We start from the raw sequence: 25,973 nt of genomic DNA, 5'->3' as shown, positions 1-25,973 counted from the left end.
AAGTCACCCATCTGGGTGGTGGCCCCAACTGCTGTCAGAGAAATGAGCTTTGCTGCCTCTGAATCAGTACATCCATACCCCCTTCCCATCCCACATCCACTGCTCCTCGTGCCTCTTCTCTTGCCTTTACGGTCCTTTTATTTACAACACTTACAACTTTCTAATAAGCTACCTAATAATAGTTTATTCATTGTGTTTATTGCTTACTCATTCTCTCTCTCTCCAATCATATAAGTCCCGTGAGGGCACAGGTTTTTGCCTATCTTGTTCAGTAATCAATCTTAAGTTCCAAGGACAGTATAAGGCATAGTAAGTATTCAATAAATAGTTGCTGGAAAATAAAAAAGAAGTATTTGCTGTACAAATGAATGAATGTCGAATGACAGATACCTGTCTGATGCTCAGGTCATAACACATACCCTTCAGAGTGCTAAATCTTTTCCTTGCTTAATCTCATCTCTACGTACAAAGCTTCAGCAAAATTTTAAAACTTGGCCATTCTTTCTTCTACTCTCTTTACCTCCTCTCACAACTGTAAACCAGAAATTTTATTTCATCTAAACACAACCATTTCCTTGGTCCAGTCTGACCCTATTCTCCAAAGAACCCCATGCTTCAGTAAGAAATTCTCAGTTGTTCACCCTCTTCTAATTAAATCCATCCCATTATTTGTTTTATTGTTCAGAGAAGTACTCAAAATTTCAGAAACACAAACATTTCTGGGAAAAAAACCTCTTCAAGTTAATATAATTGTCTATCTTTGCAAACATGCTACTGTCTTCTTGAGGATTACTACTGCCAAATCATACAATCTTGCGCAGCTGGCCCTCTCCCTTAGAGATACCCAGATAGTAGAATTACTATAATTAGTTTTGCAATCACTCAGCACCAAAGAACTCTTACTCACGACCGGGATACTGTTTTTGAGATGACAAGTTCAACAACATGGAAGGAAGTGGTACGGATCTAAAGACTAGTCTAGTGAAGAAAAAACAAAGTCTAAGATCTCTGATTTTCAAAATGTAATCTCCTGGAATACAGAGTTCATGGGTATATTTTGCTTTTCCTTCTCCTCAAAAGGGAGGGACACAGAATAAAAATAAGTGAGATTTATCAGTGCTTCCTATGGTCCAGTTACCGTGCTAAGCTTTTGACAGCCATCATCTTGACTCCTGGCCCAGGTTAACTGTAAAATGTTGGCATTTCACAGTTGCAGAACTGAGACGTCTACGTTGAAGCAATTATCCAGAGCCCACTGCTTAGGACAGCTAGAAAGAAGTAGGGTTGCCCCTACCTTCAATCACCAGCCGCACCCCTCCCATCCTGTCCCTTATTTCCTCCGCTTTCCACATCTTCTCCCCATGCCCAGCCCAAAAGGATAAATAAAGGGGCTTCTGAAGAGACAGACAGGTAAGTGACCCTGACATTGCTCTGAGCCCTTTTGTGTCCTGAGGGGCTGGAGCCATGCCCCCACCAGGAACAAAACTCAGGAGCTGCAACAAGGTGGGGTGTGCTGCTGTTTGAATTGTTGTTGGGTCTTGTTTTCTCAAGAAATGTAGTCCACAGAGCTTGTGCAAGACATTCTTCAAAAGCGGGAATTACATACAGAAGCTGTCAAGGGTCTGGAATGCGGTTCTACAGGATATCATCTATGTTTCAAGAGAGACAAGATGACAGCTCCAGCTACCAAGCCCATGAACCGCAAAGTGGAAACACCCCCACCCCGGCCATGAGTCCCCAAGTCTCTAAGAAGCCCGGGTGTGTGTCAGGAAGCACTTCAGCACACCAGATTGACGAAGTCCACCTTTTTATCCAGGAGAGCCTCCTCTCTCTGCAGATGACCCAGACCTTGGCCTTCCTCTTCCTTGCTCTTCACGACAAACAGCGTGGTTATCACATCGATGTCATGTTCCTCTGACATCTCCGGAGCAGAAGACACAGGCATGGTGACAAGGCAGCCAGGACCAAACATTTGGGGAGATTTCTTAGAGGTTTGGTGAAGTCAGTCACATGGTCACACAAACTAACTTGTAAATTTATTTGTATGAATCCTTATTTTTACATCACACGTGGAAGCCTTTTATTTGTGTAGACTCAGTATTAAATGATGAAATGAATAGTAACTGGAACACTAGGCAAAGTCAGGAGCTGCAAAGAAAATGTAAAATGCTGTGAGGCCATGTCTATGTGGGATGAGGAATGTGAAGGTCAGAGATGCATGGCATTTGCATGGATCACAGCTTATAGGGTAGAAGTTTTGCTCCTGTATCTGCGACCCAGGAAGATGCCTGGCTTCCCATGGGGTGGGCTGTGCAATTAACAGGACATTTCTGACACTGCCTTAAAAACTGCAAGGTGCCACACAAACAGAAGTGTCAGGACAGACTGCTTCTGCAGTTTAGCACAAGATGTAATGGGGACAACCTAGGTCTACACCTGGGCACGTGACAGAACATGCATCTAGTTACAGAGTGGACTAGTGCTGCATGGGGTGCTCGGGCACTGGGAGGGTACAGATGGCAGAGTTACTTCTGAAATAGGGTAAGGACTGGTGTGAAGTAGAGCTGACCCACCACAAGTCTGCTCCTAAACGGAGCAGAGGATGGCTTTGCAAAAGCAGCAGCAAAATGCTCCCAACCGTGGGCAGGAACAATCAGCTCTGTTTATGCAGCTCAGGCCCTAAGCACCAAGGCACAGTAAACTTCTGACTGATGTGGTAAATGGCTTGTTCTTATCATCTGCCCCCAACCCCCACCCCAAAATGAAGTTTTTTACTTGTCCTTGCTTATCAGAGGTTTCGGGTATACATGAAGCAACTAGGATGGGGGTGTAGAGTGTGAAGTTGAAGCTCTAGTACTCTTGACGTGATCTGAAGAATCGACTCACTGGAGAAGACCCTGATGCTGGGAAAGATGGAGGGCAGGAGAAGGGGACAACAGAGGATGAGATGGTTGGATGGCATCACCAACTCAAAGGACATGAATCTGAGCAAATGCCAGGAAATGCTGAAGGACAGGGAAGCCTGGCGTGCTGCAGTCCATGGTGTCACAGAGTTGGACACGATTGAGCGACTGAACAACAGTGTGAGAAGAAATCTATAAGGACAACATTCTGGGCCAAATTATGTAATAAAACTATAAAAGTAAAGCAGTAAATGAAACAGTTTGACTTCTTGCAATCTTCTCCAGCAGAGATGGGTTTAGGGGGTCAAGTAAGAAGATTGTTGTAGTTGGTATCAGTTTTCAGAGTAGACCAAGAATTAGCCAGGCTTTCACTGATTACCTATAAATCCACTATCTTTTTATCAATGCATTTGAAATATTAATCATACCTACTTGCATGCCACACATGAAACCTGCTGTGGGACAACCTACAGGAAGTTATGGCATTTCTTCAAGACATATTCCCAGGACAAAAGGCTTTGAAAGAGTCAGTGGTTTGCTCAGGTTGTAATGGCACCAAGTGGCAGAGCCTGAACTCAGTCCTAGAACTGACTCCAAATGCAGTGCCATTTTCACACCAAGTTTGGGTCTGGCTTCCGGGTATTACATGGATTTCTGCTGCTGGAAGCTTTATTTTCACTGTGAACAACCTTTCTCCTCAGTGTTCACCACGCTGGGCAGGTCATTCTCTCCTCCCCGACAACCCCACTCCCCCCCTCCCATCTCAACACCCTATACTTGCCCCTCCTTCACCCCACCCACCCTGAAGACAGGTAGAGCCCACCCTGATTCTTCTTTCTCCAGGACGACCATCAGGACTGGTGGAGGAGTCCGAGTTGGTATCAAGCTAATCTGTGGTCTCTAAACACAGTAATGAAGGGACTTCCCTGGTAGTCCAGTGGTTAAGAATCTGCCTCCTGTAGGGGCCCCAGGTTCGATCCCTGGTTGGGGAACTAGATCTCACATGCCACAACTTAAGATCCCACATGCCGCATGGTGTGGCCAAAATAAATAAAATTTTGAGAAGAGAAAAACAGTGATGAAACACAGTGAATCTGAGCGCACAGCCCAAGGGAATGTTTGTGAATGGGGCTGGTCCTATAAGCCAGCAGGTTTGCAGAATGTAAGCCAGGAGGTCTCCTAGAAGCGAGCAGGTGTTCAGACGTGGACTTGACATTTGGCTGTGCAACAGCTCCATCCAGGGCAGAGGCAGAGCCTGGTGGCCCTGAGAGTCACCTGCCTGGGGCCGGGGGGCCACAGCGGCCACCCTGCCGTTTCAGGCGTCAAGCACACTTGGTCCTGATGCAGGCGCCCATCCATGAAAGCTGTTTCTGGGGTTGTGACTGCAGACAAGACCCAGTCCACCTCATTCAATTTCCTTTTCAGAATAGAGCATTTCACACTTCTTCTTCTACAAAATACAAAACCAAAAAGGTGAAGTTAAAAAGTCGGCTCAGGTGGCACTGGTGGTAAAGAATCTTCCTGCCAATGCAGGAGACGCAAGGGACTTGGGTTTGATCCCCGGGTCAGGAAGATCCCCTGGAGAAGGAAATGGCAACCCACTCCCGTATTCTTGCCTGAAAATTTCCATGGGCAGACGAGCCTGGTGGGCTTTAGCCCACGGGGCTGCAAAGGGTCAGACATGACTGAGCATGCACAGGTGACTTTATTTTCCAGGTTCTATGACATCTGACTATATGAACTCACAAAGTGAGAGGCACCATGGAGCTGGGAGCTGGGGAGTGAGATGGGCTCTGATGAGGTGGTACAGAGGCTGCAGACACAGCCAGGGGCTGAAGGTCAGGGGAGATCCGACTGCAGCCCAGGAGGCCGGGGCGCTTGGCTGGGAGGACTAGGCCGCTCAGGGAGCTGCGTGGGTGCGGGAGACCCCGTGTCTGGGAGGAGGCAGCTGTATTGTCGGTCTCCCTCCCTGAAGACTAGGGCCCTTGAGGACAGAGCCTGGGTCTTGTGTGTCCAAAAACACACCCTCCCCACCCTGCTCAAGCCTGCACCCTTTACACGTGGTGCTGGATGGCCAGGACCGTGTAAACAAGAGGAGGGACTGTGGATGTTTACCCTAAGGTGACGGCAGGGCTCGGGAAGTTCAAGGAGGGGGTCACTGGGTTTCCATCTGGGGAGGGTTCTCTGGGCTGCCGTACCGAGGAGGGCCTGAAGTGGACCAGGATTCCTGCGGGAGACAGTGTAGATGGTAGAAGGGATCCCGGACCATCACCATAACCTCTGAACCAGCCTCTCCTTAATTACCCTTCTCAACACACAAGTCAAGTGTGTTGACTTGACCTTCTTTATCTCAGAACCCTGCAGAGCTTTCCCTTCTGTAGAGAGTCAAGTTTAAGTCCTTGGAACAGCCTTCGAGGCCACACACAATGTGATCCTAAGCCACCTGTCCACAGCCCCTGCCACTGCCTTCATCTGCTCTTTCAGCCAGTAAGAGGATGTGTCTGTCAAGGCCACTCACCCTCTGGGAAGCTTGCTTCTGCCCCTCCCAGGGGGCCATCCTCCAGGGACCATCTCAAAGTCTCCTGAGGCCGGTGGTGCCTTGCTCCTCCCGATGGTTACCCCAGCGCTCTGCACACTGTGGGCACTTTGCTAAGGCTTGTGGAGTAGAATCAAACTGCAGTGCTTGCAGCTGGATTCATTTAATACTTAATTGAGCAGCAGAAACCATAAGCAAAAAGACTGATCCATTTAATTACCTTAAAATATAAAATACTGCTCCGAAATGAAAATACAAAGTTAAAAGACAAACTGGGAAAAATACATAGAATACATATGACGAAGAGGTATTAATAAATTTTCTTACCAAGCCAAGCATTCCCCAACTGGTTCACAGCAACAATCTAAGAAGAAGAAAAAAAAGGGCAAAGGAAATAAATACACCCATTCCATTTTTCACTCATCAATGATAAGGATGGAAGTTTTAAAGTGCCCAGCGGGAATGAGGGCCTGAGGAACAAGGAAGAACTCATAGGCTTTTCATCCAGGACTGTGAAGGTAGGCTTCCTGGGGGAAGGAGTAACTACAAAATTCAAACTAATGAAACCTTCAGCCTAGAAATTTCACTCTTAGAAATGTAGCATGTAGATAAAAGACAGAACAGGCAAAGCACTCATAGCTGACATTACTTCTAAGAGGAAAGGAATCCATCTGTGGGAAATGGGTCCATGACCTAGTATCTCACAAGGAAAGACCTACAGTGGACCTGTAACCAGCCATGCAGAACTATTCCAAACTACACTGCTCAGTGGAAAAGGCCAAGCGCCTCCACTCACGCACTACCATGTTCTTTTGCAAACCAAATATACAGCTATACCTGCTGTTTAGTTGCTAAGTTGTGTCCAACTCTTTTCAACCCCACAGACTGTAGGCCTGCCAGGCTCCTCTGTCCATGGCACTTCCCAGGCAAGAATACTGGAGTGGGTTGCCACTTCCTTCTCCAGGGGAATCTTCCTGACCCAGGGATCGAACCTGTGCCACTGGGTCACCTGGGAAGCACTGGGATGTGCCTGTACTTGCATGCAAGACCTTGAAAACCCCCGACATTGGCTGCTTCTGGGCAGATTTATTTACATTGTATACCCATTCACATTGTTTGAATCTGCCCTGTTTTCCAATGTGTTCAATTTTAAAAGTCTGCCTTCCCCAAACACATGCAGAGCTGTTATCTACTAGAAGCTTCCTAGGGAGGTGTTATGGACAGAACTGCTTCTTGGAGTAGTTGACATTGCTACGTCCATTATAGTGGATGACATTGCTTCCATCCTTCAACAGCATCTGGATAACTACAACCATGTAGCTCTTAGAAGAAACACAGATGTTAACCTTTGGACTTTTTTGGAGACATGACACCAAAAGCTACAACCACCACCACGAATTGGACTACATCAAAATGAAAAGCTTCTGTGTTTCAAAAGACACCATGAAGTGCAAACACAACATATTCAGAATGGGAGATAAAATTTACAAACCATGTATTTTATCAGGGACGTGTATCTAGTGTGTGTAAAGGACTCTAGCAGTGATAAAGATACAAAACCCAATTTAAAAATGGGCAAAGGATCTGAGCAAACATTTCTCCAAAGAAGATCTCTAAGTGGCCGATATGTATGTAAAAAGATGCTCAGCATCATCAGACATCAGGGAAATGCAAATGAAAACCCCAATGAGGTACCAGCTCAGGCCCTCTAGGACGGCTGTCATCAAACGTGGGTATTACAATAAATGTTAATGAGCATGTGAACAAACTGGAACTCTGATATGCTGTCAAGAGGTGCTGCCACTCTGGAAAACACGCTGGCTCCTCAAAAGACTAAATGTACTTACCACATGACCCAGTATGGTCACACCGGTTCAACTGCTGGGCATATATCCAAAAAGACGCTGTCTATGCAAAAACTTGTACACACAAGTTTCAAGAAGCAACACACCTTGTAAAAAGGCCAATAACGCAAACAACCCAAATACCTGTCAACTGATGAATGTATAAATGAAATGTGGTATATTCACACAATGGAAGCTCTGTCAGCAACAAAAGGAATGAAGCACTGATATCAGCAGCGGGACTGAACCTTGAGAACACGAGGTTGAGGGAAAGAAACCAGTCACCAAAGATCACAAGGTGCATGACGCCATTTATGGAAATGTCCAGAGCAGGCAACTCTGGAGACAGAAAGTAGGTGAGTAGGTGCCTGAGTGCTGGGGATGTGAAGTGGGGACGAAGGGTGGTGTATGTTAGAAGCAGATCAAGAGTGCTAACAGGTACAGGCTTTCTTTCTGGGGTGATGCCTCCTAAAATCAACTGTGGGGATGGATGACAATTTTGTCAATATACTACTGATAAAAACCATTGCACTGTACACTTTAAACAAACGATTTACATGGTATACATATTGCACGTTGATAAACCTGCTATTTAAAAATAAAAAGAGCTAGGCCAGGACAAATAAATGTGGATATTGGTATGTACATTTAAAAAGGTGACATTAAAATTCCACTCTTAAATACACCTAGAAGTACTGAAATGTTTCTTACACAGTAAGTATTCGTTTCTTGTCAGCTCCTATCTAAATCCATCATTTTTGCAATCAATACAAATCAAAGAATTTCTGAAACAATTCTACCTTTTATTTGAATAGAATCATATTTGAAAATAAAGGTTCCATAGTTTAAAAACCTCTGACCTGGACTAGGTTTGGACTAGGACCAACGAGCTAGACCGTTTGTGTCAGCGGCTGTCGTAATATTCCCGCACCAGGACCAGACGAAGAGAAGGGACACAAACTATCTGTTTTCACTTTCTGTACACATGAAATTTGATCAAATAATGTGTCTTTTACAAAGCAATCCTGTAAATGAAAGACCCTGGATTTTAAAAGGCGGTGAGTTTGAGACCTGCTTTACAACACCACCCCAGTCATGATACTGAATATTCTCGCTTTTATATCATAAAATGAAGCTCAGCTCCAGCCTCATCCTGTGTTGCAATCACCTGACGAACCCCAGCCCCTCCTTGTCCATCTCATCCTGCAGGTAGAAACCCCACCTCTGAAAGCATCACCTTTTCTTTAGAAGGCTGTCCAGTAATCACAGACTTCAGTCACAGAATCCTTTGACTAAGCCCATCCTTAAGGAAACATAAAGAAAACCAGTTCTCTGTACGTCATTTAAAGACACCTGTGCCTCCCCAAGGCTTTTTAAATCAAGGTACATGAGTGATGTCAGGGCAGAGACCTTAGTGACATGCCTGGGACTGAGGCCCATCAGGTACCCACCCTGGACCTGCCGTCCAGTCTGCTCCCCACCACCCCTCCAGGGGGACAGTCCACAGACTGCCCTCCACACGCGGCTCCAGCCCGCCCTCTGTGGTGCTGTCACACACATCACTTCCCTTCCTCGGAGACGCTGCCTCCCTTTCACCCCCATTAATCCCTCCCTTGTTCACATCTTACTTCTTTCTCTCAAGACCCAGCGGAAAAGCTCAACTCTCCACCGAGCTATTCCTAAGGCCCCCTTGCCTTCAGCAAGTCTTGTGAAGTCGGGGACGTGGCAGAGCCGGAGGGGCCCTCTCTCATCGTGGTATTGACAGCAGAAGTGGAGGACACGGGACTTCCCCTGAGGAATCCGAGCTCTGTCTGCGTAAGGCCTGAAAGGTCTTATGAAGTCGCAGTAACCACTTATTAAAAATATTTATCTGTGCCTAAGTTAAATAAACAATTTTAATGCAAACACTCAATAGGGCATCTTCCCCATTGCTCCTAAGATCTCGTCTCTCTCTGCGGCCGTGGGCATGGGCGGCTTCACTCCATTCTGTCTTCTCTGGATCATGACAGAGTTCTACAAGTATGTACAAGAGAGAAGAAACTAGAATCAGTCACATACTAAATGCCAATCAACTGCCAGTAATCGGCTATTGTGTCTTCCAAAAGGAAACATAAAAGGGCAAGTTAAAAAAAACAAAAAATAAATTCTAGGACTCTAGGTAACGTTTTGAGATTATTATCCATTAAACAGAAGTGACTATTCCCCTGGTGGTGGTGGTAGTTTAGTTGCCAAGTCCTGTCCAACTGCTATGTGACCCCATGGACTGTAGCCCGCCATGTAGCCCATGGACTGTAGCCCGCCCGGCTCCTCTGTTCCTGGGATTTCCTAGGTAAGAACACTGGAGTGTCATTTCCTTATCCAGGGGTGTTCCTGACCCAGGGATCAAACCCACATCTCCTGCATTGCAGGTAGGTTCTCTACTACTGTGCATCCAGGGAAGCCCCAATATTCCCAAAAGAATATGTCACCTGTTACTAGGATGGGGACACAGTGTTGAACTACCAGCCCAGGAGCACAGCCCACCAAGAGCTCAGGAACTGCCCAAAGGAGCCAACAGGTGACCACAACAGGTGAGTGAACAGAGGGAAAGGAAGCCATTGGAGCCAGTGCTCAGAGAAGCAGAAATTACAATATATATGAGAAAATGGGGACCATGGGCAGTGGTGGGGGAGTAGGAGGCAGAAAAAGAAGCCGGATACATGTGGTGACAGGGCAAGCCCGCCAGTCCATCCACCTCTAGAAAACTAACACGATGACAAGATACTGATCCACGTAGGAAGACCCACCTCGGTTGGAGCTACATCCTCACACATGGGAGGGGGTGAGGCAGCCAACGAGAGTGCCTGAGGGTCCTGAGGGCACACGGAGGATGTGGTCAGAAAGGTGGGCTTCCCACAGCCATCTAAGGAAGGGTGGTGGGTTCTGACAAACCTCAGGCTTCAGACTCATGCCTAACAGATGAGTTCTAACAGAGGTGACCAAGCCAAGCTTACCCAGAACTTCCGGCAGTTCTTGTACTTCAAGAAGTGAGAGGAACAGCTCTCCTTGTCATAGTTATTTTCGGCCATGCATCTGGTAGACGCGTCCGATTCCTTAAATATGTAAAACAGCCAGCATTTAGGAGGCAGAGTGGCATCTAAAAAACAGATACACACACCTCTGAAGCTGCGTCCCCCCGAGCAGATAACCGGAGAGAGTTTCAAACACTTTCACTCCCAGGGGCCTGGGTTTAATCCCTGTTGGGGAACTAAGACTGCACAGTGGGGCCAAAAGAAAAAAAAAATTCACTGCTGCATAGCAGAAGCCAAACCCCATCTCCTGACTCACAGGGCAGCTCTCCACTCCTCCAAGTTCTCACCTGGACTTGAACGTTTGATGTTAAGGTGATTTCAAGACCCTAAGTAAATAGCTAATGACTGCTCTACAACAAGGTAAAGTAAAGTAACGACATTCATCTCAATGTAAGTTTGGCTATCATTCACTCCATTACGCAAGTAAATACACTATTATGTCAGTAATTTTAATAGGTATCATTAATATCACTTCAAAACTGAAGAGAGCCACACAGGGCTACAAGTTCAAAGGAGGGTAGCTGCCATTTGGGAATTAAAGTTTAGCTGTCTGAACTGGAAGTAGATTGGATAACAAACTTCAAAGTGAAAGGCATGATTCTGAGAAGTCATCTAAAGGAAAACTTTAAATTAAGGGCAAGTAATTTGCTTCACAGATCTGAGAAACATGGTTTATCTAAAGCAACTTAGGAAAGCTGCTGAAAATAGATTTCAAGTAGAACAAAGCCAATACTCCATGCCAAATATTTAACAAATGTGTATATTTGGAAAATGCATATGAATCGGGAAATATAATTTTCATAGCACCAGTTCGATGGCTGCCTTATTCAAGGATGACAATGCCACAAGTTAAGAACTGCTAACTGTACCAAATAAATGCCAATAAACGATTTTAACAACAAAACGTTTTGTTTACGTGGTACCCTTGTGAAAACCTTCAGGCTTTAAATACTCTAACTCAGTTATCAGCCTTTCACTCTCAGCGAGGTGGTCTCAGGGACATGATGAAATCATTGCTATCACAACATAAATTTCAGTAACCATCTAAAAATACCTACTTTCCAACTTTGAATGTTTGGACTCAAGAATTTCCTCAGTGATGCACATGCTTGTCTAGTGTTAAGAGTGACAACTAAAAGCTTGTATGCTCTACAAATTAGGGAAACTCAAAAAAGAGCTGAGTCTTTGTCAGCTAAATGATGAATATCTAAAAATGCTTTTGTGAAATAAGGATACGCAGGCCATGAATGTTTCTTGTACAGGAATAACTTTATTCAAGAATTGCAGAAAACTGATGCCCACAAAATCAGAAGACGCTTATTTTTCCAACTTAATACTTGTAACAATTCAAAGCCAACCAGCTTACCGACAAGCAAGGGTTTATGTCAGGATCCCTCAGCCTCCGCGTCACCATGGGCATCCTAAGTGTCTTCTCCCTGCAGGCAGAGGTTGGGAAGGGTAACACAGTGGATGGCACACAAGTCAGTGAAGCCTCATCAACTCCGCAAATACAGTACCGGAAAAGTTAACTCTGGCATAAAGATTTTCTAGTGAGGAACTCACGCGCGCTCTGTATTTTCAGAATGAAGACTTGGATGTGATTCTCCTCTACCCTAACTCATGCCTCAGCACAAAGGCCTTGTTTAAACTGTTTAAGTGCCTCTACTGAAATCTGACTACAATGTTCAGAGAGAAAGTTCCGCTAAAATTCAGTTTTAGTTTACTCCTATTTCTAAAGGTGGCTCAGTGGTAAAGAATCTGCCTGCCAATGCAGGAGACAAGAGTTCTACCCCTGGGTTGGGAAGATCCCCTGGAGGTGGTACTGACAACCCACTCCAGTATTCTTGCCTGGAGAATTCCACGGACAGATGAGCCTGGCAGGCTATAGTCTATGAGGTCGCAGAGTCAGACTGACTTTAAGTGACTAAAAGACAACAATATCTATAAACTAAACAATTAAATGTATTAACAAAACAAAAATACAGCATGCACTCTACTGACTACTTCCTTATTATACACTGATTAGCACACAAAATACGGGTGGAATAATTTAGTACAACTTAGGAAAAATTTGTCAACTAAAGTACCTGAATGTCTACTCTGTGGCCTGTCCTGGCCAATATACCAAAAAATATATAAATAAATAAAAAAACACCAAAGTTATTGCTCAGTGGACATTTTGAAAAGTTAAAAAAAAAAAATCTGAAACTTAACTTCCCAAAGGCATTTTCTATTTAACTGATACATCCAGGGATAAAGGGAAGTGAGGGAACACCACTGCGGCACATTCATCTTCTGGCTAAAGCCCTATAGGCATACAGCTTGAAGGAGCCTTTATCAATTAAAGATGATCACAGTTCTCTAAGAGCCAATTAGGGATTCCAAGTCAAATCATATACTCTTATTACAAGTAGGTCACCTATATTATCCCAGGACAACTGCCCTCTCTAATGAATCTAACTGAAATTGGTATGCTTGTTATCTTCAAAGACACATCATAGACATGAACTAAAAGAGAATTTTTTTTTAAAAAAAAACTCAACTACTTGTAACAACACAATTCTTTATTTCAACATATTGGCATATTATCAATGAGCCACCCACAAATATTTTTAAATGCTCAGCGCTAACTTTATGGAACTTACCCCTGAATCCCGCTCTAGCTTAACTTTTACCTAAAGATCAAATTAGACAGCAAATAATGTAGGATGACCTACCCAAAACACCAATGAATAAAAAACTGCGTCAGTATAACTAGACAGAGCTCTGAACTTTTGTACAAAATGGTTTCTACTTCCCTTCCCCAAGATGGGACCATCAAAAAATATGAGCCATATTTTTAAATATTTTTAAAGTACGTTCAGGGAAAACAATCAAACCCCCATAAGCTCCTGAAAAGTGGAGGTATTCTAGAATCATGAGTCAACTAGTTCCCTTTCTCTTTTACAAGAAAGATCAGGATGTCCAAGCTAAAAGGGATAACCTTTGCAAAGAAGGATGGAAAAAAGTCTAACCCTTCCAGGTCCTTTCAGTAAGTAATCTATTTTATGATGTTCATTGACCAATACGTGAGTACACCTAGCTAACACAAATCTCTTGGCAAGAAGAAAATTCAAGATGCTGTTCAACTGTACCTAGAAGCTTCTTCCTCTCCCGAACACAATTTCTTTGCGGGCTTGACTTCTTCCTAAGACAGGTGAGGGCACAAAATGAACTCACGGCTTTCTTGTCTACATGTGTCCCGTGCTCTGAACACAGAGCTCTGCTCCGCTGTTCACACTCCTTGGATGTAATCTCAACAATGATGGGACGCAGACTGAACTCAGGTTGCCCCCCTTCCGTGAAAGTGTTCTACTTTTTATCACCATCGTCGGACCACCTAGGTAACATCATATATACCGAATCAGGTTTGCTGTAGGAATTTATTCATCATTCCTTTCCTTTCCCTTCCGGGTTCTAAATCCCAGTCAATCTAAGTTTGGATTTCCGACTGTCACCTGCTCTGCACGAACCCACATGTAATAACTGGAAATGAAGAGGAAATGTCAGTTTACAGTGAGGAGCGGGGCTGAAAGCGGCTGTTCCGCTAAGGAGGCCTCATCTACTTACTCTCTGAAGGTAACAAACAAACATGCCTAAGCTCTCTGTCCGCAGAGGACAGTCAGAGAGAAACCAACGATTTGAGGGAGGGGGCGCAAAAAAGCACAGCACGTTTGAGGAAGAGCTCTCAACGCTTTCTGCAAAGGGCAAGCTGCTTTAAACAGTATTTCTTGACTTTCCATCCACTGGTTCCACGTCCCCACTTGGAGCAGCTTTGCAAGGGAAGGGAACGCTGCTGACCGGTCCAAGGTCCCCTGCCACCACCACCGCCCGCGCCCCCAGGCTGTCCGAGCCCAGGCAGGGCTGCGGGCCTCCCCACCACAGGAGCAGCCGTCGGGAACCTGCAACGCGTCCCACGAGGCATTTGACCCTCCAACGTACGTCTGGGAGCAGGCGGCGGATCAGGAAGTCGGGGTGGCCTTACGGAGGGCCCGGGGAAGGCCAGAGGAGACCCCGGAGCGAGGCGAGCCCCAGGCCCGCGGCCTCCAGAAAGCTGCCCGTCCAACCTTGTGAGCGGTGGGCGCAGGTGAACACACCTTGCTCTCACTTTCGACGGCACCCAGAGGGCAGGGGGCGAAGAAAACACAGGGAACTGGGGGCACGGGCGGGGGGGCGGGGGGCCGATTACGCTCCAAAGGCTGGGAAGGAAGGATGAAGGAAGGGCTGGGGGTTCCCGGGCAGGGGGCACCTCCCTCGGCCCCGGCCCGAGGAGACCCGTGTCGCCACGAGCAAGCGCAACAGCAAGAGGCCCGCGCCTAGGCGAGGCCTGGTGGAGGCGGCTTCACGCCAGAGACGCGACTGCGGGTCCCGCGGCGGCCCGGGCGCGCCAGTCTCTTCCCGCAGCCCTGCAGCCGCGGCGGAGAGAAAGCGGGGGGAGGTGGGGGGAGTGGGGGGGGGCGGGGAAACCACTCACCTCGGGCGGCCGCTCCGCCAGCGCCCAGGCCGTCTCCAGCTCCAAACACGTCAATGGCTCACGCAGCTGGGCCTTAAGTAGCGCGCATCCCAACGTGCTGCCCCCGCTCCTCGGCGGCCGCCGACCCAATCAGCGCGCCCCGTCGCCTGACTGACAGCCGAGCGGGTCCCGGCTCGGCGGGGGCGGGCGGGCCTCGCCCCGCCCCCAGTCGGCGGGAGGAGGGCCGAGGCCGGAGGAGTGGGCGGGGCGGTGCTCCCGACCCCGCCTCCGCCCCCGCCCCGCCGCGCCCCCCGCGCCGCGGCCCTCCTCTTAACACTTCGGCTTGACTGGCGGTGCGGCAGGCCAATCGCAGGGCGCAGCTGCGGCGGCGGCGGCACCCAGTGGCCGGCCCCGGGGCGGAGCGCGCGGGGAAGGGCGGGGGGGGGCGGGCGCAGCGGCGGGCGGGGGCAGGGGGCGGGCCGGCGGGAGGCGGGGGCGGCGGCCGAGCGGGCCGGGGGAGGCGGCGGTGGGCGCGACGTCGGCGGCGGCGGCGGCGGCGGCGGCGGCAGCTGCAAGTTGGGCTGCAGGGGCAGCGCATACACTACAATGGCTGCTGGAAAGAGGCGTAAGGAAACAATTTCCAGGCCCGCCGCGTCCAGCCCGAAATATGAGAAAAAAATTATTAGAAATTCCGCGGGCGGTGTAAAGGCGGCGGACGGGCCGGAGGGAGGATGTTAAAGCCCCGCGGTGAGTTCTCCCGGGGTCCGGGGCGGCGGAGAGGCGTTTAGCGGGAGAAATATCAGGGTTATTTAAATTATGGGACTCGCTGAGGGGGCAGAGGAGCCGCGGCGGCGAAAGGAGGAGGAAAAAGTTTGTGCTGCTCTCAGCCCCTGTTCAGGACCCCAGAGAGAAAAATAATAATAAAAAATAAAATAAAAATAATCGGGCGGGGGTGCGGGGACTCCCGAAGTCGCTTCTGACAGGGCAGGGGGCGATGCGGCTGGAGACCCGAAGGTGAGGTCGGTGGGAAAAAAAAAAACCCCTTTATTCAGGGTCTGGAAAGTTTGAAAAGTTTTCCTCCTCCTCCGCCTCCTCTCTGGTGCTGCGAATATTGTGACAGCGGCAGCGGCAGCAGCGAGAGCGGAAGACATTAGAGACCCGAAAAATAAGGGAAAAATTAATATAAATTCGGTTTTGAGAGTAAACTCTCCGCATTTTCTACCAAAACATCCCGGGGGAAGGTGGGTCCCCAAAGGGCCTGGCGGAAACCCGCAGTCGGCAATATTTGGGGGGCACTTGGAGTGACTTGGGGGGAACTTTGCCCCTTTTTTCGAAAGAGGTTTTTCTTTTTTGGAGAAATGCATTTGTTTTCGCCCTTTCCTCAGGTGGGCGAGTCGGGGTCGGGGTGCGGGGTCTGCGAGGAGGTGTGAGCCCCGGGTGTGTGGCTGCGGGGGGGGAGGGGGGTGCTAAATGAAAGCAGGAGATCTGCACAGACCAGGGACAGCTTGTTGTCAGTATCATAAACAACCAAAATGGAGGGAGAACTCAGGCATATAACCAAATAAAAATTTTTTAAAAATCGCAAAAAAATCCCAAAAAATCCGGGATGCTCCCCCTTTTCTCGCTCAAGGTAAAAGGATGAACCGCCTTTCCCCTGAAGTCCATTTTGACTTTGCAGGGACCAAGGAGTTAATATTTATTTATTTTTTCAAAACTTTCGAAGGGCAAAAGCCTTTTATAACTCAACCGACAATGAGAAAACGTGAAAATCCGATGCTCGAGAAGGAGGGGGAGGGGGGGGGAGGTGGTAGTGCAGAAACTGCTAAACTTAATGGTAATGTGGGCTGATTTGACATAAGATAAACACTATATTTGCTATTTTATAACTCTGTTTTAATGATCGTTGCGGATTTTTTTTTCTCTCCCCCCGGTGGAAAAAAAAAAAGTGATGCCATTTTCTTAATAGAGTTAATATGTGTGATTGGAAGAATAAACCCTTTCGGCTTTGAATTGCATTTTCGTCGCATTTATGCTTCAGGTTTTGTTGGTGGCTCCCTCCTTTCTTTAAACTAGGCTCTACAGAGGAGGGGTAGAGAGGTGGTGGTGCACACAGAGGCTGGTGTGCAAGACTGGAGCACCTTTTGGGGTGGGGTGGGGACTTACTGAGCTGCTCGCCTCCTGACACGTTTGCTTCACCTGCTCATCCTCAGGAAAGAATGTCCAGCCGAGGTTTTCTGGTTTTATGTATAGAAAAGGATGGTGCCTCTTGCATCACAGTGAAGTTAATGGGAAAGTGCTGCTGATGTTGGTTTCCACGTGGGATGTGGGACAGAGCAGGGCATTTTAAAGGGACAGCTGCTCTTTTCTTATGATTTTTCATCACCTACACAGAAGCCCTGCGTGAGGACCAGCAGCAGAGGTGCTGGGAGGGTGTGGTGATGGAAGAGCCTCCTCTTTCCATGACTCAAACGCACCCACCTTTAGCAGTGATGGAGGGAAAGGAGGGCTAAAGCAGGCTCACCAGAAGATGGATATTGTGTAGATCAGTTTGTTTCCAAGCTGTTCTTTTGTGTAACAAGCCCTCCCAGGAACTTTGCATGTTACATTGCTGTGCTCTGGAAGCTGATTTTGGAAGGAATTGTGGAAAAATGGAAATAGTTTAAGGTGTGTGGTGTAATGGTATAGCATTATTGAACAGTTATGAATTCTGTGCAGTGAGATCAAAGAGCTGTGTATGCCCATAATATGATTTTACAGCCATTTTGTAAAAGCTGTAAAATACCTAATATTCAATTTGGCTTAAGGTACAGTGAGGACTTCTGGTTGAAAACTGCAGACAGAGTGGTGGAGATTCTTTTACTCTGTAAGCAGTAGGCATTTCTTTAAGGGAAAAAAAAAGCACATACACCAACACCATGGAAAAGTTTACACATACCCATTTTAAAGCCCCATCCTATACATGTGCAGTAACTCTGTGCCTTTGAAATGAAAAGGTTTTAAAGTCCTGTGACCTACCGGTTTGCATCTTTTAAGTTGAATTTATTTGTGTTATTTAACAGGAAATGTTTACTGATCATAAACTACTATTGACTCTGATGGCTTAGATTTTCACAATATTTTCAAAATTGAAAATATGTAAGTTGTATGCTGTACTCTATTGGACATTAAGGTTCACCTTGAATAGAATTTACTTGTGTTCCATTTTCCACAGGTATATGAAGTTTCTGGAATAGATACCTATTTTCCTTTGTTTTTATGATTTATAGAAATGGATTAAAATAAGGACTGGATTTTTAGACTTCTTATATAGAATATTTTTTCTGGCCATACTGTACAAACAAATTATTATTTTGAAGTCTGGTGTACGTTAACCTGTGTTCACATCTGAACTCTTACCTGCACTTTTCTGTAAATACCTCCATAGTAGCAGTTACATCCACATAGTGTGGTTTCTGATTTTGGAAGCAATTGCAACTTTCTAAGAACTCATTAAAAAAATTAATCCCGTGAATCCCTGTTAAATCAAAATTGATTGGAAAGTGATTAAACTGTCAGTGGAGAAGGGAAACTCCCCCCCCCCCCAAATAATCTTTGCAGAGGTCTCATGGTGCCATTAATTCTTATAAAACCTTTGAAATTTATCTTACATGTTCATTGTAGTTTGGCTGGAGACAGTTACATTGAGTATAAGTAGTCAAATTCAGTATGGATTTAAAATAAGTGAGACTTTTAAATCTTGAATAGTTGCCACTTTGACAAACCAGTTACTAGTATCAGTAAATTTAGTTTCTGTAAATGTGAAGAAAAAGTATTTCTTCCAGTTACATGAGACCATGGAGTTATTCAGTTTGCTTGGACACTTCACATTATGATTAGTTTATTGTCATCCTAAATAAAAGTGCTGGTATTGTGATTTTTTTTTTTTCCTATGTCACAAAAGGTGGTATGAAACCTTCTCCATGTTTGGGTTTTACACACCTGGCTACTTGTCTGAATCAGAAAATACATTCAGAGCACACAAGTATAAAACCTGTAATTCCTTGGAGAGTCTCATTTAGCTAGGACATAGCATAATTACTCATTTGAATTGATTGTACTGAGTTTTTGTAATGACTAAGAAATACTACCTGTTGAACATCCTTTTTCTGAAGCTACTATTAAATTGTACCAATTAACAGAAATAAGTTAAGGCTGTTGTATACTCATAATCTTTGTATACTCATAATTTCAGGTAGAATTAGAGAAGCCTCATAGCTGGAGATGCTAATTTGAAATTTATATGCCTAATTTTGCTATTGGACATTCTATAAGGAATTTAGCTGCTGTGGAAGATGATTTATAAATATGAGCTAATTCTGATAAAATTCAACATCTGCATATTTATTACATATCTAAATATTTTAATAAACAGACATAGCTAAATAAATTAGTGAATATGTTTTTATCAGTATATTTTCAAAGTTGTAAGTGTACTCTTGGTGTTTTAAAACCATACAAAGGTGTCCTTTTTTTTCCTTTGTTTTTAACATAATCCTGGTTGTCACTATATACATTTTGGTTTGGTATTCTGAAAATTTTCCTTTCTAAGAATTAAATTGTTATTTGCTGAATGAAATATAATGCTGCTGTCTTTGAGATTTGAAAAGCTTGAGAACTAAACCATGTATCTATAGCTGTCTTTGAAGTTTTGTTTTGATAATCATTTGCTCCTTGAGCTGTGTAATCAAAATATTGGTTCCTTCCAGGAATGTTTTAATGTTCTTTATTTAGAATCTTGTTCTTTGGAAAATTAATATGTCTGAAAAGTTACCTGTTACACACACATATATACAGACAGACACACACCCAAGAAAAAAGTTTTACTGAATAACTTTACTTACACAATCTGGAATACTTGTTCGTTTTGATGTGTTTCCAAATGTATAGGAAATAAATAAAAATTTTCCTCTTTATATTGATAACATCTTAGATTCTTTAGTTAAGTTATTTGAGTAAGGGAAGAGTTTCAGAAGAAGGCAAGAACAACTGAATGTGCTCAACAAAATCCAGGATAGTGAATATGTTCAAGGTAAAAAGGCTAAAAGTTGTCCCTTGAGCCATTTTTTAACTGTTTTAAGAACCTGATAAACACCTTATCTGAAACATCAAATACTTTGAAAATATATCGGACACTGCAGAGGAGCAAAAATGGACCCTTAATTTCTTTAATTGTAACAGGAATTAATGTAGGCAGCATATTTAACCAATTAGTAAGTGTTTAGGTAGCCTTGGAAAAGTATTTACAAATAAGTTAAATGTGAGGGCAGGGTACAGTGAATTGATGAACTGAAAGTTAACTATGATTTTAGAATTCATGCAGGGGAATTCTTTCCCATTTTACAATAAGACCACTTTGGAAGTAACTAATTTTTACTTTTGTGTGTATTTCAGTACCTTATTTTTTCTTTTTTTGAAAAAGCCTGAACCTGACATCTGTGTTACTACATTTCTTTTATAACAGGGCAACTTTTATATCTCATTAGCAAATTTAATTTGAGAAATTAAATACAAAATTTTACATCATAACATTTTCTGAAAGTATTGATGTGTAGTTATTAACATTTGAAGTTGTGAGAAATATACAGGTATGAAAGCCTGGTAGACATTATTGCAGGGGCATAATTTGATTTTTAGTTTTAAATCGCTTGGCCTAGTGCCCAGTAGTTTTACATTCTACCCTGGGTGTCCACCTGTCTCTGCCTCCTCCCTCCAGGGTGGTATTGACAAGGATATGGGGATGAGGAACTACCAGGGGTGCTTTGGTATTTTTGTTTTCTGATTTTGTGTATGCACTGGTGTGTGTTGTCCAAGTGTTAAGGTTTTTGTTCTTTTTTTTTTTTTTTAATGCTTATCAGAGAACAAAATCCCAATTTTAGAAAACAGTATCTCATTTTTAAAAAGTGAAGTGGTGTGATACTGCATTAAAATTGTTAGTATTGAAAAGTCCCTGGATGTCTTGTAAACAGAGTTACTGCAGGGACATGGCTTTAAAACTAACCACAGTATGTGGGGGGAATTTGAGATGGCAACCCAAGAAATGGGTATGCCTATGTAGAATGAATGAATTTAGGCAGTTGTATCCTAGGTTAATAGAATGAGCAATTTGCTTGAAGTGTTTCCCTGTGTTTTTTTTTAAGTGAAAACTTTTTCCTAATTTAAATACATAGAAAACCTAGAAATATGAATGTGTTAGAAAGCAAAAATGTTCTTTTTGATGTTTGTTTGTTTGTTTTCTTAAAAAAAAATTGTAAGGAAAAGTGTATTATAAGAACCTAAGTGTGTACTAAAATGTCCAAAATTAATGGGGAAAGAACTAGTTATATGAGAAGATCAGATTTAGTCGTGGTAACTTTAAAATTTGACTTCTGTGAATAAAGAATAACTAACTATAAAGCAAATAATAGTAAATTTACTCCCCCAAAATGAGAGTGATAATTGGGGGAATCTGTAAGAGAGTATTTTTAATACAAATTGCTGGTTTATGGTAACCTTTTAAAAACAGATTCCTCCCCAATTTTTCCTCCATATCTTTAGACTTGTAGTAAACTAAATTAAACTCTAAGAATAATATGTAGTGGTTATTCAGAATACTTTATTTTTAAATAAGAAAAAATGATTTTTTGTTATTTTTTTAAGAGAGTAAAGTTTATTTCAAATGTGTACCTAAGTGAAGTGTTCTGAAAAATCTTAGAAACTGTTGAAAATTATTTTCTTAATTCTTCTTCAGAAACTTTAAAACTTCCAATTAAGTTAATGAAATAAATTTTAAAACCTTAGTTTAAGAACAGTGTACTTTCTGAACTTTTTTTCAGGGCAGTTTAAGTCATTTCTTCCAGACTCAGTAACATTTTAAAAGCTTTTCACAAGGTAAAGATAAGAACACTCACAAACTTTTTGATTTCTGAAGTGTTTTTAGAGGTAGGCTGACAGTTAAAGAAATTTTCTTCCCCATTTATTAATTAGCAATTGATTTTCTGAAGGAGAATCTAGACCTATTACAGTATTGTTTTCGAGAGTGGAATATTCTTTTAATATTAGAAAATATTTTAAGGGTAAAAGAGGCATCTTTTCTTCAAGGGTCTCAGCAGACTGTGGTTATCTGCTATTGCAGAGCCTTGAGCTCTACCTTTTTTTGAGAGTCAGAGACTCATTTTAGGCTTTCAGATATTAAATATTTGAATTGTTGTCTCAAACCAATGTTCGAATTGCATATTGTTTATTGATTATTTATGATATCCTATCTTTTAGTTTCTGAATATGGAAATGTTAGTTGTCAGATGAAATGCTACAACTGCAAGGCTGCCATCCGATTTTTTGAAAAATTTTATCTTTTAAATCAATAGTTTGACATTAGAGCCTTGAGTTTTGAGATACATTTTCGGAGACTGTTCAACTAGAAGTCAGAGAATGAGGAATTTAGTCCCTTTGACTAATAGGCAGAATTAGAAAAATGTTTTAATCAATTTTTTTCCACTTGAAGATATTTTAGTAAAAAGTTGGCTGAATTGTTCTTAATCAGAAGAATTTTAAGAAATTGAACCTGAAAGTTTGAGGTAGTTCAAATGTGCAGGTTCAAAATAGCCCCAGTTGAATTTTAGACTAGTAGATTTTCTCAGTAACTTGATTTTATTTCCTTGTATTGCCTTAATGTTGGAATTACGTAGAGCCCACATCACTTTTCATCATATTCTAAAACAGTTACACTAATAGGTTTTATTTTTATCAACTTTAGACAATGAAATGAAAATACTATTTTATATAAGGGTACATTACCTTTTTAAAACTATTCTGTGCATTTCCTAAATTTAATTTCTTTAACTATTCCATTCCAAGGAAGAGAAACTAGCTCCTTTACTCTAAAACTAAATTTGCTCTAAATTTGCAGTTTATGGGAGAGTTGTCACTTTATATGTTTACATAAGATCTATTATAACCTTAAACATAAATATTAATATGATTATCATATCTGATTATAAACTATATCTCAAACATGAATTTGCTCCCCTTCTTCTAAAATTGTTTTCTGAATAAAACTGAGAAAATATTTTTCTTGTGTTTTTCTCATTTGTTATTGTTTGAAGTAATTTAATTGGGTAAGTTTTCAATTTCAATTATATTCCTCTTGTAATATTAATAGAATTTTACCTAAAATTACTATTCAAATACACAGTGTCTCAGCAGTAAAATAGAACTAGATACATAATAAAATAGTTAATTATACTATGAGTGGTAGAAGCAGTCTTAGTAGTTCTTATTTGGAATAGTTTAAAATGGCTCAAACAAACTGCCCATGAGTATAAGGCATACCTCTAACAGCAGTTAGTGATATTTTATAGTTTTCTTTTTCTGCTTCATAAAGTTTGAGCATTCTCAGAGCTACTGTCATGCAATAAATAACTGATTTAACTATGCCCTGTGTAAAGTACACATATCAGGTTTAGCTTTTAATACAAGTTGCTTTAGCTTTCTTATAAGAAAACTGAATAAGACAGGTGTCCCTTAGTTATAATTTGGTGGGCATCACATCTTAAAAGATATTACGGGTAAAATATATTATCATAATCACTTACCCAAATCAAAATGAAAGTAAACGATCAAGTAATTGTTTTAATTAGACATAGAATGATGGTTTTAAATATTTAACTAGATAACTTGATGTACTGCTGAAATATAAGGAATTTTAATTGAAAGTTGTTATCGTACCCGAATCTATTTTTGTATGCCTCAAAAGTTTGTAAACAAAAGTGAACACATGTGAAAGTCTGGTAGCTTACAAACGTTCCTAAGCATCTATCATTTGACAGTTAATGAAAATGTATTTTTTAAATATATGGGCAAAATTATTTCAATAATTATAACATTCAATTATTATACTTATTTTTCAAAGAAAAATGGAGAGGAATGGTTTAGTGTTGCTTATATCTCTATCAGTTGCATATTCATTGCATTTGAAATTAATCATTAAAGCATTTGACACTTTAGGGATATTTTAGGCTTTTTTTCTTTTCTTCTAGTAGTGTAACAGTGTTTTCCTTAAAACCCTTTCTTTTTGGACATTATAATCTATTTAAGATAGTTATTTCAAAACTTTAACTGCTTTTATTAAATAAGAGAATTTCTGTTCCCTAGATCATGTTATTCTTAAAAGAAGTTCCTATCTTGAAATACTCTTAATCATAGCTAAGGTTATTTTTGTAAATATATGCTAGAAGCTTTCTTCTTTCTGGTGTTAGGCATTTATCACTATGAACTTATCTCTCAGAACTGCTTTTGCTGCATCCCATCAATTTTGGTATGTTCCATTTTCATTTATCTCAAGGGTTTTTGTTTTTTAATTTCTCTTTTGATGTCTTCTTTGACCCTTTGGTTGTTCAGTAGCATTTTGTTTTATCTCCACATATTTGGAAATTTTCTGGTTTTCTTCATGTAATTGTCCTCTAGTTTCATACCATTGTGATTCAGAAAAGATATTTGATGTGATTTCAGTTCTCTTAAATTTATTGGGACTTGTTTTGTGACCTAACATATGGTCTGTCTTGGAAAAATGCTTCATGTGCACTTGAGAAGAATGTGTGTTCTGTTGCTCTTATAGAATGTTCTGCCAATATGCATTAAGTCTACCTGATCTAACATGTCATTTAAGGCCGATATTTCCTTATTTTCTTTCTGGATGATCTAACCATTCGTGTAAGTTGGCTTTTAAAGTTCTGTTCTATTATAGTATTGCTGTCTATTTCTCCCTATGTTTACTTTGTTTATTTAGGTGCTCCTGTGTTGGGTACATGAATATTCACAGATGTTATATCTTCATGTTCAAATAAACAACCTAACTTTTAGAGATATTTGAGGAACTATAAAAAGAGTCAAGGAACTAGAAAAAGAAAGGAAGGAAACATGAAAGATTAGAGGAAAAAATGAAAAAGAGACTAAAAAGATAATAGAAAAAAATCAATGAAGCTAAGAGCTGGTTCTTTGAAAAGGTAAATAAATTGACAACCTTTAGCTAGACTCATCCCTCCTAAAATAGAATAAGAAATGAAAGAGATAAGTACAACTAATACCACAAAAATACAAAGCATTCTAAGAGACTGCTATGAGCAGCTATACAGCAACAAATTGGACAACCTAAAAATGGACAAATTTTGAGAAACATAACAAGCTACCAAGACCGAATCATAACAAAATAGAAGATCAGAACAAATGAGTTACTGGTAAGGAGATTGAATCAGTAATCAAGACTTTCCAACAATCAGAAGTCCGGGATCAACCAGATGCCTTCACTGGTGAATGCTCCCAAGCATTAAAGAAGACTTAAAGGCATGCCTCATCTTATTGAGCTCTATAGGTATTGTGTTTCTCACAAATTAAAGGTTTGTGACAATCCTGAATCAAGCAAGTCTGTTGTTGCCATTTTTTCCAAGAGCATGTGTTCACTTCTATGTCACATTTTGGTAGTTCTCACAATATTCAAACTTTTTCATCATTACTGTATTTGTTACGGTGATCTGTCATCAATGACCTTTGATGTTACTATTGCAAAAAAAAATTACAACTCATTGAAGGCTTAGATAATGATTAGTATTGTTTAGCAATAAAGTATTTTTTAACTACATTGTGTTTAAAGACATTCTGTTGCACACTTAATAGACTACAGGATAGTGTGAACATAAATTTTATATGTACTGGGAAAACAAAAAAAAAATCATGTGACTTGATTTTTGCAATATTTGCTATATTGCAGTGGTCTGGAACCAATCCTGCAATATCTTTGAGGTATGCTTGCAATTTCAATCCTTCTCAAACTCTTCCAAAAAATAGAAGAGGAGGGAACTCTTCCAAACTTATTTTACAAGGCCAGCATTGCCCTGATACCAAAACCAGACAGGATGCCGCAAGTAAAGAACCTCATAGGCCAGTATCTTTGATGAATGGTCTTCGCAGGTGGCTCAGCGGTAAAGAATCCACCTGCCAATGTGGGAGACTCGGGAGACATGTGTTTGATCCCTGGGTTGGGAAGACCCCCTGGAGTAGGAAACAGCAACCCATTCCAGTATTCTTGCCTGGAAAATTCCATGGACAGAGGAGCCT

The 25,973-nt window shown here is 42.2% G+C and overlaps 2 protein-coding genes across 11 annotated transcripts in view; one reads left to right on the top strand and one right to left on the bottom strand.

Annotated features, from left to right (window-relative positions):
• Positions 1-1,997: 1,997 nt before the first annotated feature.
• CHCHD7 (coiled-coil-helix-coiled-coil-helix domain containing 7) lies at positions 1,998-15,018 on the bottom strand. 8 transcript variants are annotated; one of them, XM_043880026.1, is made up of 7 exons: positions 14,868-14,972; positions 13,489-13,733; positions 11,721-11,790; positions 10,277-10,375; positions 5,767-5,803; positions 5,019-5,130; positions 1,998-4,353 (listed from the first exon to the last, which is right to left on the bottom strand). In XM_043880026.1, the coding sequence occupies exons 3-7, from the start codon at positions 11,772-11,774 to the stop codon at positions 4,101-4,103; spliced, it is 555 nt and encodes a 184-aa protein (XP_043735961.1). In that variant the 5' UTR covers positions 11,775-11,790; positions 13,489-13,733; positions 14,868-14,972; the 3' UTR covers positions 1,998-4,100. The 8 variants fall into 8 exon arrangements, with proteins under 8 accessions (XP_043735961.1, XP_043735962.1, XP_043735960.1 ...); XM_043880027.1 differs by having other exon boundaries at positions 13,489-13,541; positions 14,868-14,934; XM_043880025.1 differs by lacking the exon at positions 13,489-13,733 and having other exon boundaries at positions 14,868-15,018.
• A 396-nt stretch (positions 15,019-15,414) lies between these two features.
• Positions 15,415-25,973, top strand: part of PLAG1 (PLAG1 zinc finger) — a 49,350-nt gene continuing 38,791 nt past the window's right edge. For all 3 annotated transcript variants that reach the window (XM_043880363.1, XM_043880361.1, XM_043880362.1), the window contains exon 1: positions 15,415-15,593. The gene's annotated coding sequence lies outside the window, so the exon portion shown is untranslated. The remainder of the gene's footprint in view (positions 15,594-25,973) is intronic.

The sequence above is a fragment of the Cervus elaphus genome, chromosome 21 (genome assembly GCF_910594005.1).
Source record: "Cervus elaphus chromosome 21, mCerEla1.1, whole genome shotgun sequence".
NCBI lineage: Eukaryota > Metazoa > Chordata > Mammalia > Artiodactyla > Cervidae > Cervus > Cervus elaphus.
This window is presented reverse-complemented; position numbering and strand designations above follow the sequence as displayed.

Bases quoted from the DNA above. Each gene is read 5' to 3' on its own strand.
- CHCHD7 (XM_043880025.1), bottom strand. From the start codon at position 11,774: ATGCCCATGGTGACGCGGAGGCTGAGGGATCCTGACATAAACCCTTGC. The intron at 5,131-5,766 runs GTAAGAAAATTT...TGTCTCCCGCAG, and splicing joins GTTGGGGAATGCTTGGCTTG to GAATCCTGGTCCACTTCAGG. The intron at 4,354-5,018 runs GTAAACATCCAC...TGTATTTTGTAG, and splicing joins AGCCCTGCCGTCACCTTAGG to AAGAAGAAGTGTGAAATGCT.